The sequence below is a fragment of the Gymnoscopelus braueri genome (genome assembly GCF_963280865.1).
Source record: "Gymnoscopelus braueri genome assembly, chromosome: 15".
NCBI classification, from domain to species: Eukaryota; Metazoa; Chordata; class Actinopteri; order Myctophiformes; family Myctophidae; genus Gymnoscopelus; species Gymnoscopelus braueri.
The window spans coordinates 34,484,684-34,507,448 of record NC_137620.1 but is presented as its reverse complement, the minus strand read 5'-3'; the positions used below and the strand labels follow the sequence as shown (position 1 = coordinate 34,507,448).

At 38.9% G+C, this 22,765-nt stretch overlaps 2 protein-coding genes across 2 annotated transcripts; both read right to left on the bottom strand.

The window, feature by feature from the left end:
- Positions 1–11,152: 11,152 nt before the first annotated feature.
- On the bottom strand, positions 11,153–14,954 carry ostc (oligosaccharyltransferase complex subunit). The gene is made up of 4 exons (XM_080451072.1): positions 14,705–14,954; positions 13,881–13,974; positions 13,239–13,436; positions 11,153–11,498 (listed from the first exon to the last, which is right to left on the bottom strand). Exons 1-4 carry the CDS (start codon positions 14,841–14,843, stop codon positions 11,480–11,482), a joined length of 450 nt encoding a protein of 149 aa, XP_080307198.1. The 5' UTR covers positions 14,844–14,954; the 3' UTR covers positions 11,153–11,479.
- Positions 14,955–16,864: 1,910 nt separating this feature from the next.
- rpl34 (ribosomal protein L34) lies at positions 16,865–20,775 on the bottom strand. Its single transcript, XM_080451073.1, has 5 exons — positions 20,750–20,775; positions 19,711–19,782; positions 19,474–19,573; positions 17,346–17,449; positions 16,865–16,989 (listed from the first exon to the last, which is right to left on the bottom strand). The coding sequence occupies exons 2-5, from the start codon at positions 19,773–19,775 to the stop codon at positions 16,905–16,907; spliced, it is 354 nt and encodes a 117-aa protein (XP_080307199.1). The 5' UTR covers positions 19,776–19,782; positions 20,750–20,775; the 3' UTR covers positions 16,865–16,904.
- Between the last annotated feature and the right edge of the window lie 1,990 nt (positions 20,776–22,765).

Genomic DNA, 22,765 nt, shown 5'->3' with positions numbered 1-22,765 from the left:
AACCAACCGTCTGTGTATGTGTGTGCGCGCGCGTGTGCGTGCATATATATATATATATATATTTCTTTTGATGTTTTTTGTTCGTTTTATATTTTAATATTAAACAAATCAAAGTATATGTAATGTAAACGGTGAGGTTCTCACATAAGCCCCCCTAGGGTTTCCTACCTCACTGGCACAACAACTAAATCTTACACTTTCCCAGGGAAAGAATGATCATGTCCTGTATATGCATACAAAAATGTTATGCAAATCAAATAAATCAAAATACTGCAACGTAGAAATACTCTGTTACAAGTGAAAGTCCGGAATTCAAAATGTATTTGAGTAAAAGTAAAACCTCTGTACTGTATTTCTCTGAGAGGCCTTAGCACTCTTCCTAACTTTCCACATACACTCATATGCATATCTTGATGCTGAGGTGCTTTGGGGAAACTGGACAAGAACAAGTAATTATACATTACTGGATTCACACATATGTAACATTTAAATGAAATGGCCAACATTACTTTCCATATACTATTGACCAAACCAGACCATTGGTTCTTAGGATTAGGGTTACATTTTATATTGTCCATGAAATGAGGACCCAAAATAATAACATACAAACCAGAAAATTTTATTCCACACAAGTTGGTGTTTTTCTGCAATCCCAATCACATCTTGAGAATCACTAGTGGGTCTCAACCCACTGGCGGGGCATTAGACTGCTGAGTTTTAAGAAACTTATTTTGAAAGCAACTGAACTGCGGTTTCAATTATTATTCTGACGGAAATAGGTGAATTTAAACCGAAACCAACATCAAACAGATTTTCTGTACAGTAGATCTCAAATCTGAAATACTGCTGCATACACAGTATGGCACTTTTTTTTTCTTTTTTGTATGGCACATTTAGGCTGGTTGATTAACCCACATTTGTTGAGCCCAAGTCACCTGCCGATAGGGAAAAATAGCACCATGGTTCATGTAGGCAGGACCCCCATCATCATGCAGAACAACTGATGCCCTGTTGCCTACTCTGCCTGGACCTGCCTCGCCCTCGGTGTAGTCCATATATACTGTCCAGGTTACACGTGCCATTTCTGCGATGTTCTTGGGTTGAGAGAGAGGAAAGTGTAACGTTAGTGTATTTGTTATATAGCTGCACACAACACCTCACATTTCCACATCCATTTCTGCATCAAGGATGCAGGAGGAAAAAAAGCTTGTAGATCGTTTATGTTTTAATTTTGGAGTGTTTTTAGTGTGACGGGTAGGGCTATAGTCCTACCATGGTGTTTGCCTTCCAGGCGACCAGGAGGGAGTCCCAGGTCTCAGTCCAAGTCCAATTTTGCAATCTGGGGATGTACAGTAAATCAGAAATTAACTTTCTTGACATTAAGTTAGAGGGATGATAATGTACACAAATCTATCTATATCATAGAAAAGGTAAGAAAACCGTCGGGCGAAATTCCCCTTTAACGACATAATTGGTGCATTGTAGAGAGAGAGACCCTGATTTAAAGTCTGTGATTCCTCACCCTCCATCTTTCTCTTTCAGACGTGCCCCCACCTTAAAAGATAAACTTGTGTGGAGCTACTTAGAGACAGATTGGCTGAACACAAAAAAAACACGCAAATTTGAACACATATGGACAAACCCACACCTTGATATGAACATAGAAATTACACCCATTTATCGATAAACCAAATGTAGCAATATGTAATGGAAAAGTAATTAAACCCCTCTCTCTTTTATCTTCTTAAAATTGCTAAATACAACGCACAAGCACTTAGTATCAATAAAATCGATTATTTGCATCGCAAAATGATTCGGTATGATACAAAGTCAAACGATATGATATTTTGTTGTTTGCATATCGAGACAGATCGTTGAAAATTTTAAAACGATGCAGTTACTGTATCGTTACACCTCTATTTGTAATGAGTTTTTAATGATGATTGACAGTCTGTGGTCGCTATATAATGACGAGTGTGTACATGTCATAACTATTGGACCCTGATGAAGGCCCCTGAGCCGAAAACACGCCGGTCACCTGCGTTTTTAACTTTGCCAAGCAAGCCATGACAAAATAAAAGCATTTTAAAAACCTCAATTGAACGGAGTGCCTTGGATCTTTCTTAAGCTCACCTGTACTCCCTCCCACGGTCACGCTCCCAACCGTTTTGTCTTGTCCTGGAGAGTGGCATTTGAGGGTAGATAACGGGGGTGCGGATCACCTGTTGGTTCCCATTCATCACCACGAAGGGATGGTCGTGAAACGGGAGTTGAAGATTTATCATCGCCTGCTCTTGAACAATCATGGGACGACCTCTTGGAGGAACGCTAACCGTTGCGCTGTAGGATAATCGAGGAGAAAGAAAAGGAGGGAGAAGGAGCAGTATAATAGCAATCCAAAGGGCCACACAGGAATTATTATACTCTGCTACAAGTAAAAGTCCGGAATTCTAAATTAACTTGATTAAAAGTATAAAAGTATTTGCATCAAAAAGTGAAAGTACTCATTATGCAGAACGTCCCGTTTCACAAGTTTTCAAATAAATCTTATGAAACTAGCAGATCTACAAGACATTGTGAGCTTGTAGATCTGCCATTTTCAAATGGCCGAAATGTATATAGGGCTGAAGTGGTTAAAGGGGAAATCCACCCATTTTCAATATTTAACTATGTCATTAATATAGCATAAAGGAGTTGTGTGGAAATAAGAAAAAATTAAAAAAAAAAATAACATTGCAAAAAAATGTAACATTGCAAAAAAATTAACATTGCAAATTACACTGTGATGACTCATCATGGTGTAATTTGCAATGTTAATTTTTTTGCAATGTTAAATTTTTTAAAATTTTTTCTTATTTCCACACAACTCCTTTATGCTATATTAATGACATAGTTAAATATTGAAAATGGGTGGATTTCCCCTTTAATGTATGTTTTGTAATAATAATCAGAATCTACAAAGTAACTAGTTAAATAAAAAAATAAAGAAATAAGTGTTTAAATGATTGTAGTGGAGTAAAAGGTAGGCACAATATTTGCCTCTGACATGTTGTGGAGTAGAATTAGACAATTGGAAATAGCTAGGCCTACTCCAGAGTCCAGTTAAGTAAAAACACCTCAAGCACAGTACTTGAGTACATGTACTTGGTTACTTTCCATATGTAATTGTAAATAGGCTCTTGATCTGTTTTTTGGGTCCTATGTACGCATATCAAAACATCAATGAATGAATCACTGTCCTATTCATCTTCATCTTCTGTCCTATTCAAATTGTTTGCTGGACAATTAAGGCAATATTGTAAAGTATACATGACTACGACCCTTTCACTGCGTTGATTAATTATACCATAGAATCTCCAGTCCAGTCCAGTGCGCTACTGCGCTCTCAGCGTGCACAGCCCATGCAAAATGGCATTCATATTATTAACTTTATAACGTACCAAAGCATTATGGTTTAAAGTGATTAATTTATAATACCACATCCTTTATGTGTAAAGCGCTGATGTTGTTTATTTTACCTGATGCGTTGCAAAAACAATACAAAGACTGGACAGTTCCACTCAGGAATAAATATTCCATAATATGGCTCACAAGATGACACATTACGTTTCGGCTATTCAGCTTTCCGCAGAGTGAAGGCTGGATATACAAAACGTCTGTGTCATCTAGTAAGGTAGGCTATATGGAATAAAGAAGACTGTTTTAATTTATTTCTGAATATACATTTGAGACCCTCTTTTTGTATTTGTGGAACAGGCTATGTAAAGGTGTCCTGCCGACAAAATATTTGAATCCTATGTCTGTATAATTTATATTTTTGTCAAGTAGCCTATATAATGTGTAGGCTGTAACAAATCCACTGGTGAGGTTTGATCATAATTGAGCATAAATTATGCGGTGCCGGTGATACAGCAGCAGTGGTGTAAAGTTACTACAGTACATTTACTCAAGTAGGCCTACTGTTCCAATTTTCAATACTTTTACTTCTACTGCACTACAACTCAAGGCAAATATTGTAGGGCTTTTTACTCCACTACAATTATTTGAAAACTTTAGTTACAAGTTACTTTGTATATTTTGATTATAATTACAAAACATACATTAGCCGCTTAATTCAGCCGGCCATTTGAAAATAGCCGATGTGACGCATTGTGATCTTGTAGATCTGCTATTTTAAGATTTTTATACATTTGAAAACTTGTGAAATGGGACATTCTGCCTAATGAGTACTTTCTACTTTTGGTACTTTAAGTACATTTTTATACCAATACTTTTGTAATCTTTGAATTCCGCACTTTCACTTGTAACAGAGTATTTCCACATTGCAGTAATGATAGTTTTATTTTAGAAGCTTTTCCATCACAGCGGTATTGAAAAATAGCCAAATGTCTTCACTGCCATTTGTACATTATCTGACTATATCTGGAGGAGGATCATGATAAGGAAACGGACAAATTAAACCGTTTAGGACTTTTCTTTACAGTATTGCGGGGGTTTGGCTCATTGACCTTGCAACAATGACAGAATAAATAATGATAGTATATAGACATGACAAAAAGTAGGCTAATTTTTTTTTAAGAATAGCACATTCATTCAATCACATCTGTGTAATTTCACTGTGTATGACATCTTGAGGACCCCCTGGAAGACGAGATGATGCATCTCAAGGGGTTTATTAATTTCAAATCAATGTAACGAAATATTAGAAATATTAGACCTTAATTTTCGAATGTTTAAGCATGTTCTAATCTCTTAGGTCTACTTTTACTTTACTTAAAATAATTTTCGTTTAGGCTCTGTTCTGTATCACTCAAGAGGACTACATGCAAAACCCCGCCCAGTGGGATCTAAACACGGCCCTTCTACCTATTGGTTGGCGGTTAAAACCCACCCTTCTTCTGGTCTGCTTTGCCTACAACATGTTTGCCTTGCTCTATGCGTGCCTTGTGGCCCTCTGGCTCTACCCCCCCTCCCCTAAGGCAAAACAGCCTCATCAAACCACGTGACTTCCATAGGAGATGAATTGAAATGGCCTTATGCTTCACATAAGGCACAAGGCAGCCATAAAACGATTGTTTTGACAACGCAGCTGTGGGGAAGGGACCAAAATTTTATTCGATTATTATAATTCTATTAATAACGATTATTATTAAAAAAATTATAACAATTATTATTAAACAAAATAAGAAAATAAAGAATATTCTTTTAATATTCAATTTTTATCCTTAAAAGAAATGATTATTTGAATATTTGATTATTCTTACCTATAGCCTGTGCACTAGTAACATCAAATTGGATGTCGGCCGTTGCCACGAAGCCAGGGTCTGCCAGACGGTAGCCATGTAGACCATGAGAGACGTTTCGTGCAAAAACCACCTCCCTGATACTCAGGTGCTGGATGTGAACGAAAACCCCCGGCCCCGCCGCCATGTTGACAGTTCTGCAAAGATAAAAGGAGGTAAATGCTACAAGATGCTATGAACCGGGAAGACTATTATTCATTTAGTATTCACAAGTGGGCAGTATACACTGTAAACCCTAACAAGTAAGGAATACTCAAAACTTTAGATGCAATCATTTACCTCAAAAGTTTTAAGTTTTCAAACTCAAAAGTCACATGTATTCAGAACTTGAACTTTTTAGTTACAAGTACATCTATATATCGATTATCAGAACTTAAAATGTTTTATTTACTTGTACTTCTATAAATCGATTACCATGAAATATATTTTCTATTATTGTTCACTCAAATAATTGTAGTTAGTTCTACATGTACCTTTTATTCATGTTTAATTAAATATATTTATTATGTCAACTCAAATATTATATTTTTTATTAACCTAAGTCAAATATACAACTAAATTATAATCACAACTCCAAAAACAGTACTTCATGTTCCATGAACTCAACATTTATTTATTGTTAACATACATGATGTGGAGCATAATGTAAACAGCATTTTTTTCCAATCTTCTATTACACTGTTCAATTACATTTTCCTTCTTCTATAACACTTGCACACATGAAATACAAAGGCAAAAATAAATACTGACAAAAAGTTACAAAAATGAAATAAATACTGACAAAACAAATGATGAAAAAAATACATTAATGTATAAAGGTATGCATACACTAAATTATATAAAATTATGACATTTCCAGTGCGTGGTCCTATAATTTTAAATCTGAGGCGTGATGGATCCACTGAAAGTGCAAACAACATCTTCTTCCCTCCTCCTTCTATAACACTTTGAAATAATTGTGTATTGGCTTTACCAATGGATAGCTCTGCTCAATAACGGTTTTTCTTCGCTTGGAAGACGACAACTCTGCACCTGCAGATGTGGCACTAAAGAGAACGTTAGAGTCCATGACTGCGCTGACAACTTCATCCAGGGTACAATCTGTAATATTGTGACCATATCGCTGCAAAACCTCATTAACAGCCTCCTTGACCAGTATCACACTGAGTATCCTCTTTCTCTGTATTCTGGTGACCTGGAGATTGTTCACTAGTACTTCACTAGTGCCTGGTAGACTCTGTACATGTTCAAGTCTGATTATGTAACTGCAAAAGTCTGAAGCATGACTTGATTGGTGTTCTTTACTTTTATGACCATTGAAGGTACTCGTTACATTGGTACTGTAGTTAGTCTTTGTATGGGCACACCACTGTCTCATGATTTTTTAAATGCTTTCTCAAGTGATGGAGAACCCCAGATTCGGAAATAGGCTGCTCAAATGTGCACAGAGGACACTTGAATGCTCCTGACTCCTGACTCTGACCTGTACTACTGCTAATTTCAGCAGTGTGGTTCCTAGACAAATGTGTTCCCAGTGCACCAAGTGTCTTAAATGTGCACATGCAATCACCATACAGGCATGGCAGTGGACTGACTCCTGAGAATTGACTGTGCTGCAGCCTATAATGTGTAAATAATTGTGCTCGGACAGTGAAAGACACTGAACACAACTTACACGGCCAAGTCATATGGGCACCGGCAGTAGAAACAGAAGACACTTTTTAGTGCTTAGCAAGGCCTCCACATGGCCAATATATACAGAAAGGTTACACAAAATACACACTCACCGCCAAAGGGGAGAATTCTCCCCTTTTTTTGTGGTTTACATTAGATCGCAGCCGAGACAAGCGTGTGCACGTCACATGCACACGCTCAGAGGGATGCACTTTTCCAAAGGGGAGAATTCTCCCCTTTTTTGTGTTTTACATAGATTGACTCCTTATGCACATCGTCAGTGAATATCATCCATCTAGACCACAGAAAAGTTGAAAAATTACGTGATCTAGTTTTATTACAAAACACTAAAGACGAAAAGGGGAGAATCTGAAAGACTCGGTTTGATCAACAGCACATTCTTACTAGGCTGCGGCTGCCTGCTAAATGATGCTGCGTGCTTAATGATCAGAGTGAGCGCAGCTGAGACAAGCGTGTGCACGTCACATGCACGCGCTCAGATGTGCACACGCTCGGCTCGGGGGGGATGCACTTTTCCAACCCCAAACCTAAAGTTAGTTTACACAGATCGGCAGCCAAGACCATTTATACAGTCTATGGCCAAGACAAGGGCGACGACCGGTTGTTACACACCAAGTAAGGCAGGACACGCGGTCCACCGATCGTGAAGTTGCAACACTCGCGCGTCGCCATGAGTCCGTGCATGGAGTTTTATTGTACATTGACAGTGTTACACATATCCTCTCTTTACAGAGTAAAGACTGTCAACCGAGTGCACCGAGTGCCGCGCTATGAGCTTGTAGATCTGCTATTTTTGAAAAATCTTGAATATGTGTGCATCTTTGAATATATTTTTTAAAGCAAACATTTTTGACTCAAATCTTTGCTTCTGGGGGTCCCTGGCACAACACATTTTCAGATGGGGGTCCACGGCCAAATCTATACCAATTTAGGGGTCCTTGGCATGAAAAAGTTTGAAAACCACTGGTTTACAGCACTCATGTGGCCTAGTCGATTCTTTTGGGCTTGTTTTCATAGACCTGGTTGCTTGTTTCTCTCACAAAACCTGGCAACCGCGCTAGTCTGAAACTAGCATGTAGCATCTAGCCAACACACACAATAAAAGTCACTCCTGAGTTCACAAACTAGACAAAAACACCTGTGTAGCATGCAGGGCCTCCATTAGGTGCACACATAGGAGCCAACCAGTGCTCGAGCACCCGCCTGTTTGCTTTCATAGGAGAAATTGCCCTTCTCTTATTTAAATATCGGTCTTGCTGAACCACAGTTGCTTTCCACCCTGCTCTTGTCTGAAAACGTTTTAGTTGAACATGGCAGTCTCCATGTTTCTTGTTAAAACCAGAGTATAAAAAGCACAAAAATAGCTAAATAAGTTGTCAGCACTCGCTATGCAACACTTTTAAAAACATGCAGCAGAAGAAGGATATATAAACGTTTCTCAGACATATGTGGTGTGGTTTACATTATAGGACATTATGCAAGTAACACTCAAAAGTGTGAACTTGCTACAGTAGGTTCTGTTGACAGGCTTTTTGTTAGGGCTTATCTATGAATTATTATCATTCATATTTGTAATTATATGTATGTACACTTTTAATAGACTGGGTCTATATATTGTTTAACTTATCTGTTGCTTAAATTGCGACTGTCCTCCACACAGTGGGGGTTAATAGTTGAGCAGCCTTTCTTACAATTTATATTTGCTAATAGTATGTTGGATTCATGCATATTTTCAGACATTTAAAACAAACCAGAAAAACAAATGGGTGCCCCCCCTGCAGTGACTTCACGGACCACCTAGGGGTCACGGACCCCCTGTTGAATACCCATGATGTAGATCCCACTGTGGAGAGTGTGTACTGTGGTTTCCTTCTTTGAAGAACACGTGGCCAATTGCATTTTAGGGAAGAAGGGGTAAAAAAATTAACATAAAAAGAACAGCCAACCTAAAAGTAACTAGTACTTCACAGCCTTCCTAGACACATACTTGAGTAAAAGTAAAAGATTTGTCTTGGAAATGTACTTGAGTGAACATAAAAAGTATTAAAACAATCGAATACTTAAGTAAAGTACAAATACTCAAAATCTGTACTTAAGTACAGTACTCCACTCCATTGTACTTAAGTATAGTACTCCGATTTTTTTTTTTTAACATAGTAGATGTAATTCCCTGTGTTCTGGTGAATTTTGAGAGTTTGATACCAAATCCAGGAGAAATCCAGGGTAGATGACAATCCAGGAGTGCAGAAGGAGATGTGGTCGAAATCCAGGAGACTCCTGCAGGATCCAGGAGGGTTGGCAGCCCTGGCTTAAATTGGCCTGTTGTAGCGCCACCATGAGGCTGATTTAAACATTGATCACATGACTATAGAGATACTGTGTACTGATTTGCGTGATGTTTGGATAAAATCTGTAGGATTAATATAAAAAAATGGGTTTTGCATAAATCAGCCTCCTGGTGGCGCTATAACAGGCCCATGTGAAATATTTGAGGCAGAGGTTCTGCTCTGGCATCCTGGGAGTGTGTGTGCACAGTTTAGCTGCGATCAAGCCAACGGTGCCAGAGATTAGCTCTACACAGAATGACAGAATGACACACAGACGGACGGACAGAGGGTAAAACATACTCTCTTGCCACGCCTTCGGCCTGGCGGAGACAAGTAGCAAGGACACCAGAGATTACCCCAATCTACTGGCCAGCAGCATACAAGAGAAATATAATGCCCCCTTGTGGAGATTCAAAGGTATACATGTCATGAGACATGACCTGTATACTCTGGCTGAAGTCAAATACATTTTAAGAGGATGTAAGAGCCTGCATTGTGAGCAGCTCTGGTCTAATGTCTATCTTAATCTTACTACAACCTGTTCAAAGAGATTTGGTGTAGACAGGGGGGGGGAAGCGGTCCAAGTACAGATCCAACTCAGGTCCAGTTTACCAAGTCTAGAGAGATTAGGTGGTTAGCTCCCTCATTGTATTTATATTTTCCAATGCACCTTATGTATATAGAGGAGAGGTATCTGTTATTACATCTGTTGCTATTCAACTGCCTCCTCCCATCACCATTTTTAACCCAACTCTTTCTTATGTATATAATGTATTTCACACTGCTCACAGATGTCTGACCCGTTTTGCGGTTTCTTGCTTTCTCTATCGCTTTCCTCCTTTCTTCAATGGAACTTGTACGACAAAAAAATGTCACTCACTTCCTACACCTGTAAACCTGTGATGTGACAATAAGGTTGAGTTCGATGGGTTCACACAAGCATGGCTGACAAGACATAATGGAAAGAACATTTATTTCACTCCCTCATACAAAAAACAATTTTGACAGTTTCAAGGCATTTTCAAAGCTTTGTTTACAAAATACACCATACCCCACCCCTAAGCCCAATCGCCCACATGTATCACCAGTTGTAATTCACAAAGTGCTCCCTGCCTGGTTGTTTTTAATCATCAGGGGCTGCATCCCAACAGTCTACAGTTGCTTCCTCTCCTCTTACCACGATCATCTGTCTGACTCCAACACCATATACAGTAACATCATAAACCTCATGATGATACCGCTGCAATATCTTTCATGTTTGTTTCATAGCTCATACATCAGCGAAATCTACCAGAATACACATACACAATGTGTGACAGTAGTAATACATTTTCAGAAATAATACAATGCAATCTGGACTTTAACTAGATTTTGTATGCTATAATGATCAGGTATCATGTTCATATTGTATACAATGATCGCCATCACATCCAACAAAGATGGGGTGCTCCCATGGTTCTCATTTATTCATTCATTCAATGCAGCTACAGTAACATAGTTTTGTCACCAGGTGTCACTAATTACAAACCACATACTTCCATGAATTAGAAGTGCATCGTCCAGTAAGGCATTGTGCATTGATGCATTGTTTGTTTTTTTAGCTGTGAACAAATTCTTACATGTCTGTTATTGTTATCAGTGTTAAAGACAATTACCGTGCCCCCACGTGACATGTCTCAGCCACGTGACATCAGAATACCATATTAGCTCAAGGTGGTCAGTTATTCATAATTAACCCATTAAGACCTGAAGCGATTCTTAAAAATGTTTTTTAAATCCTAACAGTTTTTTGAAAAAAATAAAAATAATAATCTAGATTTTTCAAAAATAGCAGATCTACAAGCTATGCACAGAACAGATTTCACAAACAGCTAAAATAAGACAGACTTACTTAGGATCTGAGGATGCTCTATTTTGGCTTTTATAAGATGAAACGAGATGAGGAAAGGAAGACACAGCATACTATTGAGACATAGTCATTATGTGAGACCTGGTCAGATTACAATTCTAATATCTTTACTGCAACCAGTGCCTTCTATCATTGAGTAGTTGATTTCATTGAAGCTTGAGTGAAAACTGCTTTCAGGCCCCTTGCAAAACAGTCTTTTACCCATCCAAGTCTTGTGCGCTGATTGATGCTCAGTGTACATGCCTTTAACCCATGAGGTATCCGCTGCAAATGGTAAAAAAAAGAAATAGTAAGTACTACTGACACACCAAAAATGTCCTACTGCAAAGGCCTTTAGTGTGACACAAAATACAACATACATTTATATTTAATGATTAAAGTAACTTGTCAGCTTCCTCATCGTAAACTATGAATATTTTGACAGTGCAGCATGTATTTAATCTATTTTACACTTACACATACTAAGACTTATGGTTTGAATCTGGGCAGATTAGACAAATACACATTTTTCAAAACAATGATGGCTAGGTTTCTTTCTTTCTTTTTCCTTTATTTATTCAGGGAAACCCATGGAGAGCACGCTCTCTTTTTCAAGGACGCCCTGATAACAAACATTTGAATCACATTACAATGTCACAACTAATTTAACAATAACAACAGGTTCATAAAAATGTCTTCCTACAGGGTAGTTGAAGTCCTGTCTGCTACTTTGGCGCTCTGTCAAAAATAGCCAATCTTTTTTTTAACCTTTATTTACCCAGGGTAAGTGCTCTTCTTAAGCAACACCCTGCTTCACATTCACAGACACATTAAAATGTGGGAGCTGCCCAGTACAGCCACAGCTCCACTGGAGCAGTTGAGGGTTCAGTGCCTTGCTCAAGGGCACTTCAGCGGTGTTGGGGGGGAGGGTAAGTGGTGGCCATTTACTTCCCCACCTAGCTTTTTCCTGACAGTCCGGGGGATCGAACCAGGAAGTCACCTTTTGGTCACAAACGCGCTCCTCTAACCTCGAGGCCACTGCCGCACCCAAATGTACAAGCTCACATGTATAAGCTTGTAGATCGGCTCTTTTCAGTGAAGATATTTAGTGTATACGGGAAAATGTTAGACCCCTGGGGGACTGCGGTCAACTAAGTATATAAGTGGTTAATTGTCCTTTCGTTGTATTGCAAGTGCACAGACAGGACATGTGAACGCAGTCTGCCCTTACTTCCCGGACTGCTAAAGTGCCCTTTAGCAAGGCACTGAAGCCCCAACTGCTCAGTGACCAACAGTATAAGACTGGGGTTGTACTGGGCAGCTCCCAGATTTTAAATGTGTGTGTGCGTGTGCGTGTGCGTGTGTGTGTGTGTGTGTGTGTGTAGCAGGATGCTGCTTAAAAAGAGCACTTGTGCTCAGCATACCTACCCTGGGTAAAAAAGGATTGCCTATTTTCGCAGTATGTTTGACCCAGAATAGGGATGCTGGGGTTCAGGTGGATAAAAGGATGTCAGAGCTGAGAGCTCTGAAGTAAAACTATTAGCAGACAGATTTTTTTTTTATCTACACCTCAGGCTGCTGCAGCGTAAAACGTTTTAGATATCTCTGTGGTCTAAAATATTAACTTTTCAGGAAATGAAAAAAATAACATGTTTTTAGAACAACACAATACTGCTTCATCAAAGTTGGTATGGTGACTTTATACATTGTCAGATACTTGAATCTTATCATCACTTTACCCAAACACAGCTCAAATTTAGTTTTTCTTCTTTGTCTGACTTCGTCATTTTAGTCAATGATGGGCAAAACAACAACTATCTCCACAAGTTGGAATTAGGTGGGTTGAACGACATAGTTAAGAGGTTTAGTCAGAAGCGCTTTTTAAATACTTTTCATTGGTTTAATATTTGTAAAACCCACACACAGACGTAAAGGGTGTTCAATAGCACTGATTTATAAAAATCTAACTATTAGTATCTAAGTTTCCAAAGCCTTTAGGCTGGTGGGGGAAGAGAACAGACTTACGGTAGTTTCATCCTCATGAACACCCTGGCCATGAAGAAGCTGAGGAGCACGCTGACGAACCCGATGAAGAGCAACAAGAAGCGGTTGAGCTTGGGAATGTTTGGCGCGTTGGAGCGGTCCAGGATGATGAAACCCAGGCCTCCCATCGTGAAGAGGAAACTGGAGGCCAGTCCTTCCATAATATACTGACCATTTACTCTGTCAAACAAGTGATATTGTGTATTAGACAATAGTATGCATATTTGGTTATCCCACCAAAGTAACATGAATAAATACAAATATTAATAAAAGCCAGGTAGGTGGCTTGGTGTTTGCAGATGTCAAGACTTTTAAGATCACAATTTAGCATAAAACTACTACACCAATTTAATGCGTCAAAGATTAAAAAAACAAAAAACTATATCCTGTGATGAACGTTACATTTTATTAATTACACCTCAATGCCTTAAATGTACGTTATATGGGGACAATGCAAGACGTCAAAGACTCTCTCAGTTCCTGCGGAAGTCTGACATTGTTTACATTCGGACACCTATATCTCTCAATACAAGCAAAGTGTCAGAGATCGATCATGAGTTCTCCTCTCAGCCAAGCAGGGGTTTTGAGATGTGTCCTTGTAATGATGTTCTCTGACTCACTGACCTGTAGGCCAAAAAGGCAACTGGCCGCTGGTGTCCGTGCTCATCTGTCATTGAACCTACACTTGGCGGTTCCACAATGACGTCGTAGATGATTCCTGCAGAAAAGAGTCACAAAGCCAAACTTTAGAGAGGAACCGTCAAGCAATGCTTGACGGTTGAATGCAGACATTGCATGAGGACATTGCAACATGAGGACCACACTGGAAATACGTGTTTTTAATTGTACTTTTGTGTGTGGTGCTCATTTATATATTGAATGTATTTTTACATTCAGATTTTTACCTAACAAAAAAAATCAACCAAATCAGCTAGAGCCCAGCCCATTGATCTTGTGTCTAATTAAAATGGGCAATTCTAACAAAAAAGGTTAAACGTTGCCATTTGAATCATCACTCGTGAAGACTGAAATACCAATTTTAGGAAGCTCACCTCACAATTACATTAGGCTATCATCATATAGTCCAGGGGTCTTCAACAGGGGGTCCGGGACCCCTAGCCCTGGTCCAGAGCGTAAGTGAGAACTCACTAACGGCTCTGGACCAGGGCTACGGGACCCCTAGGGGGTCCTCAGAGTTATTACAGGGGGGCCGCCAAATCTTTGTGTGTTATGAAAATGGAATGCCTCAACTCCTACATTCCAAGTGCTTATGAGGATGGCGGGGGTCCCCAGTTCAAATCTGATTATTTTGGGGGTCAAGGGGCCTGGAAAAGGTTGAGAACCACTGAGTTGTACAAGACCTGCTGTTGAATTTCAACAACTAAAGAAATCAACAATGGACACAAATTATATTAGCAGCTTCGGTAGCGTTAGCACGTCCTCCTTACCTCCAGTGATGAGAAAGTAGGACACAATTACGATCGCATAGACCGTCATGGCAGACGGCATGTGCAGCCAGGACGGTTTCTTTAGCTTGATGTTCGGACATTCTAGCACTGCGAACGGCATACCGTACAAGGACTCCATGCCGATGTATTATAATAAAACACAAAGATTCCCTTCAGAAAATAACGAGTCCTCTGCAGGTTGGACTCGTAGCAGTAGCAGTAGCAGCTGAGTTGACGTGTCCAGGAAGCATAGCAGTGTGGCCAAGTCCTGCGAGAGAAACAAGCAACCAGGTCTATGAAAGCAAGCCCAAAAGAAGCAACCTGGGCCGAGAGCACTTTAAACATCGGATATTTGAAAATAGCAGATCTACAAGCTCACAATAAAAGTGATAATCTTTTTTTTTTTTTTTATTTAAAAAAATACATTTTAACACAAATCTGGTAAGGGGGTCACAGGTATTTTCAAAAGAATTTTGGGGGGAAAAGTGACACATTTTGGAAAAAGTTTTGGAAGCATTTTAACAACACAGATTTGCTACAGGGAGCTCCCTGGCACAAAACTATTTAAGATGGGGGTTAGGGAATAATTACATTTTCTAACAAATTTAGGGGTCCATGACATGAAAATGTTTCAGAACTACTGGATAAAACAACATTACGAAGCAAGCCTAAATATGCATCTATTAAAATTATTACTACACCTTAGATTTAGAAACAAGCCCTTCAAACCGCAATCACCAATATTTACAAGCGGCTTTACAGAAAAACAAGCCCAAGGTCGCTTATAATAAGTAGACATGGCAACGCTGAGCACAGGGTCCTGTTTGCTACATACCTTTGTAAATACTGCACTGCGACCAATTCACTCTGCATGTTGCAGATCCGGTTTAGAGCGGATACGGAAACAGACTGTGTGCATGAACGTGTGTGAACGTGCAAATTACCGGAAACAGTACGCGGGCTCTAGATCGGATGTCAACTGGGCCGTTAATAGAAACCTGGCGTTGCACATTGTACTGCTTACAGAAAGCCTGGAGACGCATTCAAACCATGTTTGTAATACTGTTTTTTTTAATAATACGAAAAAACAGTAACCTTGATCTGAAACAACCATTCTATGTGAATACAGTGTTTTTGTATATAACTCAAATACGAGCAACATCAGAAGCTTTTGTGATTACTTATTTTGCACGTCTGCAAGGACCTGGGCTGTTTACGTCATAATAGTGCGACACTAAGAGTGACCGTTAGAGTAGCATAACTTTAACATTCACAAAATGTGTTTTAAGAGATTACAATACAGTTGATCATTTTCAAACATATTGCTTTAGAACGTGTCTGCTACTGGCTTATTTCTATGTATTGTATTCTTTACTTTTTTATACAATTTGTGTGATGTACTAGACTAGTTGCTGGATCTATTCTAATGTTACAGATTTGCTTCAATCATAATTATTTCAAGAGATATGATCTGATCTGATGATATGATCTGTCTTGTAAAATATATCTTTCAAAGTTGAAGGCTTGACTAGATTTGAATAAGCCTGCTTAGATGTATCTCAACACCCGACAACAAAAATGCAAGTTTGTGCAATTCTGGAGTTACTGCTAGGATACAAGATTGACTAGTCTAGGTAGATCGTCACTTTATAGCATGGCAAAAAAACCTCTTAATGTACATGCCCACTTCATGACTATATTAACAAAACATTAATTCAGTGTTTGTCTAAACCATGTCTTAACCATTTCCAAGCATCAAGGCATTTTGTTTTAATATGAAGCAATAGCATCAATACCAGGTGTTAGAAAGTAGGTTAACTAAAATGTTCATTCAGTTACAAGAGGATCAGTGAGATCGAACACATCATGTTGGGTGATTAGGCCTAGCACAGATTTGGTTTGTTCCAATTCATTCCGAAGATGTTTGACAGGGTTTAAGGTGAGGGCTTGTGCCATCAGTCAAATCTTTCCTCAATCTCAAACTCATTTCTTTCTTTGCCATTTTGAAACAGTTAACTGCCTTGCCCAAAAGATTAGAATGTCATGGGACCACAGTCGGGGCATTAATATTGGGATTCACTGGAACAAAGAAAACTAATAAGAAAGGGTCTTTATTGACATTTGGTCATATTGTGTATTTAAAGTAAAGACAACCAAGTATTTTTGTGAACAACATGTTTTATTGTAGCAGTACAAACATTTACTTAGATTTCTGGCTCTGTGCCTGTGCCTTCAGCACCTTGACCACGATCTTCTGCTCCTCAATCAGGAAAGCACGCTTGATCCTGAAAGGATACAAAACACAGATTAAACCTCCTTGCAGTTGACATCCAGAACAAGTTACGACTAACAGTATATCGACTGAATGCATGCTATTTAAAAATTAAGGACGTACTTGTAGTATCCCTTAAAATGAGTAGGTTAAAATGGATTTATTTTCTATCAATTACACATCCCACAAAGCCTTGAATTCATAGAGATTTGTTTTTGTCGCATTCCGGAGCCAATAACTTGATGAACGGCGGTTTTTGTGGGTGAACTGCTCCTTCAAGACTCCTTCAAGTATGCAACCCAAATAATGTCATTATGGGATGAAGTAAAAAAAAAAGTTGCAAGTGATAAATGTAAATGCTCCTCATACCTGTCGCGCACACACTTTGCGCACATGGAGCCACCGTAGGCCCTGCTGACGTGCTTCTTGGTCTTGGACAGCCTCATCAGAACCTGAGGTCTAACGGCCCGGATCTACAAGACACAAGCACATCCATGTTGAGAACAAGGTGGTGTCGTTCAGATTAGATAAAGAGACGATTGATAGTTGATGATAGACAACATCAACCCTAATTGAATAGCATGCAAACAGCCCCGAGGTGAAAAAGGTGACAACATGTTGTTTTCTTTTGGGTCAGGTGTCACACAATTGCCCTATTTGGGTTCAAAAAGGTGACTGTAGCTGAAAAGTGACACTTTTGCATGTGATGCACACAGAACAGCTCCCCTGCAGTTTACAAACACACGCACACAACATAATGAGGCGTGGGGATCAATGGGAAGCTGCATTTCCAGACCACTCCTCCACAGCTCATTTCCACCACTTAAATCATTTACACACTTTGGTCAATATCATCCCTCAAATAAACGAGTCCTCACACACACACACACACACACGTCCACATGGGTCGGAGAGCACTAGCAGCCAGTTCTAGCATGACCGATGTTTAAGACTTTGCACAAGGGGACAGATCAAATTGTACAGATCAATGTTATTTTACAGTATGTACCCCTTTCCACTGTAAGTAAGAATGATGGACAAATGCCAACATTAAGATGTTCAGTTGCTTTGAGGCTGACATGCTGTGATGATTAACACTGTGCGGTCCTGCGTCTGACGCATATTGAGAAAGGACATTAAACTCACCATTTAAGCATACACGACTATCCTACTTTAGCCTGCTACATTATGAAAAAACCTGTTGAAATATTCCAGCAGACGTAGCAATTCTGCACAAACTCGTATGCATTTCTGAGAAACAAACGTTGACCAAGTATTTATTACTGTTAGGCAGACGCAAGGGTTAACACTTAGACAGGGGCACAAGTTGCAATAACTGCAGCCAGAAGCATTATCATCTATGCTGATTTAGCAAGTGTGCAATCGCCAAAATCGATCGCTCGTCAATATTTCAAGATAATAATTCATAATATAATAGTGATATAAAATATCGGAGACCGATAACTTTTTCCTGGGACCCACTTGAATGACCCCCCGTGGGACTCACTACATTGAAAACGGTTCAAACGTCACTGATCATGAGCTCTGTGTATCAAAACACTGGTTCATCATACCCAGCATCCACACTATCAACGTTCGATCAATGCTTTCCAATATGACATGGAGCTTCCATCTACACAGACTGACAACTTGCTTAAGGCTCTGGCATCGATTTCCTCTCATGGTGGAGTACTAATAAAAGTATACTGACCATCACAAGGTGATACACTTAGAACATAGGTATTAGGGCTCAACATAGCAGCTACAATCTCCCATCAAAAATACTTTGTGCCAGAGACCCCTATACAACATTTGTTTTTTTTAAATGTCTCAAAAATAATCCCAGTTTTGGAAAATAGCCGATCTACAAGCTCACGTGTCACAATGTGACACATTGTGTGCCTTTAGATCAGCTATAATCAAACAGCCAATGTATATAGGGTCTAAGTGATTTTGATCAACTCCTTTTGCTGGGGACACCCTGGAATCCCCTCAATGATGCCTGGGGGACTCCACTTAGGTAACCATTTATTTAGAACAGTGATTCTCAACCTTTACAGGCCGTGACCCCCCAATATAATCATATTTGAACTGGGGACCCCAGCCCGATAAGCATTCAATTTCATTTGCCTTGGTCCACAAATTAATATTGTGAAAATAGCTGATCTACAAGCTCAGAACGCCTCGCATTGCGAGGCGTTGTGAACTTGTAGATTGGCTATTTTCACATTGTTTGCATCTTTGTTATATTATTTGACAATTTGGGCAATGTTTGACCAGTTTTTATAGAATAATTTGTTGATTACCTTTGATGCAGTAATGGTCTTTTCTTTCTTACTAAAACAGGTCTTAAGAGTTAAGAGTCCTTAAATTGTCATTTGACTCATCTGGGAACCCCCCCAAAATCTTGTGGGGACTTCCGACCCACAGATTTAGAAGATACAATGTCACAAATCTCAATTTAACAAGGTATTCTTATCAAATTTAAATCACTTACACCACGCAGTCTCCCTGGGCAGATGCCACATCCTGACTTGGGAGCCTTGCCCACCTTCTTGGTGTACAGGTACACAATACGGTTACCAGGTGTGCGGGACCTACAGGGAAACACATGGAATCACATTGAGTCAAGGCAAGTAAAACGATGCTCAACATTTTGTCATATTTTCAATTCAGAGATAATAAAGCAAACCAGTGTTGGCAAAAATGTATTATGAAAGTTGGAGGCACTTACAGCCTGGTTTTGTTTGATGCGGTATTGTAGGACAACCTACGACGGTAAGTCAGGCGTTGGACCATCTTGAACCTGATGAAAAAAACAACAAGGTTTGTAACATTAGTCGGGTTCAGATACAACTAATGGTGGAAAGCAACTGAACACATGTATCAAGTACTGTACTTAAGTACAATTTTGATGCATTTTTGGTTGACTTATTTCCAATTTAATACTTCTACTCCACTAAATCTCAGAGGCAGATATTGTACTTTTACTCAATTACTATTATTTGACCACTTTAGTTACGAGTTACTTTGCAGATTTAGATGACAAAACATACATTCAAGTTCGGCCCTTTAACTACAAGCTCACAACGCGTCGCAGCTTGTGGATCTGCTAATTTCAAGATATGTTGATAGATTGTATACATTAGAAAACGTGTAAGATGGGACACTAAAATGAGTACTTTTACTTTTGATACTTAAAGTATGTTTTGATGCTAATACTTTAACGGAAGGTAATCTGGGATACAGGACTTTTAATCTTTTAACAGTATTTCTACATTGTGGTATTGACACTTTTACTCATGTAAAACATGCCAGTACTTCTTCCATCCCTGGATACAACTGCATACCGTGATGCTGCCGGTGTAAATAGCTAGTTGTTAGCAAGCTAGTTTGTTAGCCAATAGCCATATTCATTCCCTATGAAGAGACACTGACGAGGGAAACATGGTTGAATATCATTATTTCACACGTCGACTTAGTTTACGTAGTTATAAGTGTAGTCGTTATTTAGCTTGTTGTTTAAACACTACGTGTTAATGGTGAATGTATCGCCGCGGACGGGTGCCACTATATCGGGGGGGATCGAGAAGCACAACTTGAAATTCTATCACTTTCGAAACCAAAATATCCTGTAATATTCACATCAGCACATGCAACGTGTAGTATTATTCCGTACTGTGGCTATGGAATTGTTTTATTTTTGACCAAAACGATGGATTACAACGGATTTGTGTGCAATGTTTTTTGGAGTAAAACGGTGGACGCCATACCTGTTGTCACCGTTACCGGAAGAGGAAGGACCATTGGTTCGTGTGTCAAAGTTGAAGTCTCCCCCCGCCCGTATTGTGGTACTCTGCCCCCTGCCGTTCTTAATGTGGTATTGCATGCACAAAGGTGACGTTTGAACTGTATGTTTTTCCGGATGTTTTGTGCAGTGGTGGGGAAAGTAAAGTACTCAAATGTTTAGTAAAAGTATCAATACTGCGATGTAGACCGCTGGACATGTGTGAGTATTGTATTTCTTTGACTCTTGTCTTTCTGTACATGTGTTTTAACATGGATATTCTATCTAATTTCCCTCTCAGGGATAATGAAGGTTAATGTTACTTCACTTTGTTTATATTTATCTATTTTACTTTTACTTGTATTAAAATCTAGTCATATGTTATGAAGACCCTGACACTCCAAGTCAATATGTGTGACATAAAAATACACAGGTTCCATAGCCTATAAATTAATAACACACTTGTAAAATACAGCAGTAGACACAATCCCAAGGAAACATAACATTAGTCATTTTCTTAAACATTTTGTATTCTTAATTCTTATTCCATGGTAAGAATACCAGACATAAATCTGTTGCTTTAAAAAAATATTGCAAGTAGATTGACAGAACATTAGGTGGCAGTAGAATATCACTTGTTTACAGTCCCATAACTGTCAAAATTGTAAATTGTAAAAACTGTAAACATAGCCTTGATAGCTTTCTATTTGTCAACTATAATGTTTAAAGTGACGTTTATGAATAAATCTGTGTGGTTGCTTCAGCAGCTGTTTATTACCAGATTAAAAAGTTACAGTTAGTATAGTTGTTAGCATACATTTTTGTAATGCTATTGTATTGAATGACGTAGAATTATGGGGTGTTTTTTCTTCCCTTTTGTACAATGTAGTTTATAACATACTGTATGATATTTTTATTGTTTTATTTGTTTATTTTAATGTATGTCATTTTCCTCTCCTACCCCAGATTTGAACCTGGTTTCCTGCGGAACTGCTGAAATCTTTACCATTGAGCTAATAGAACCTGCCTGCATGCTCCTGGGATCAATTACATTTTGACCATCAGGTCAAAATTCGTGTCCGATGATCCTGTGTCTAGGTGAGACATGACCTTTGACACAATCTAAATGTCTCAATTGAAGAGCAGGGAGACGAAATACAATGAGCCCAATTGTATAAGTTATATTGTATTAACATACTCTACCATACAGATTGGACAACATTTACATTTATTCCACCGCTTTGATGACAGTAGGATGACCTTTTATTTATTTTTTAAATTCAGATTTTTTTAAAGGCTTTTTCTGCCTTTATAGATAGGAAAGTAGGCTGACAGGAAATGGGGAGAGAGATGGGGGGGCGGGGGGGGTGACACACAGCAAATGCCGGCAGGATCGGGAGTTGAACCCGTGACACGCTGTCAAGCTGGATTACCAGCATATGTGGTACAGTATGTGCCTGGGCCAGCGGGCGCCCCAGGATGACTTTTTTCATCTTTTAGATGACATAGTCAGATTATAGTATGACATAGAAGAGTAGTAGTTTGACATTTTCTTCCAAATTTTGATGACATAGCATATTATGACATGTTTTCCATTTGAATGACAAAGTAGTGTGATATTTTCTTTATTTTTATTTTTACATTATAGCATGACCTTTTCATTGTTGTAATATTGTAGTATGATATTTTATAACTAGAAAAAGTGCTCCTCGGAGCACAGGTCTCCACCAGGTCAGGTATAGTGTGGGCCAGCAATGTTCGGAATTCATTCATTATAGAGGCGAGTGGAATCTGTAGAAGTTGACGGTTTAATGTTGATGAAGTTATTGCACACAATACGTTGATTTGTGGGAGTTTTGTTTTTGTGTATGAGTTATTGTTCATGATTTGAGGCATTTTGTTCAAAACAAGCCACTCCTGCAACTTTAGATGCCAATCTTAGCCAATCAGGATGGACTATAAAATATTGGACAGATCCGTCTTGATCACATGACTATAGAGA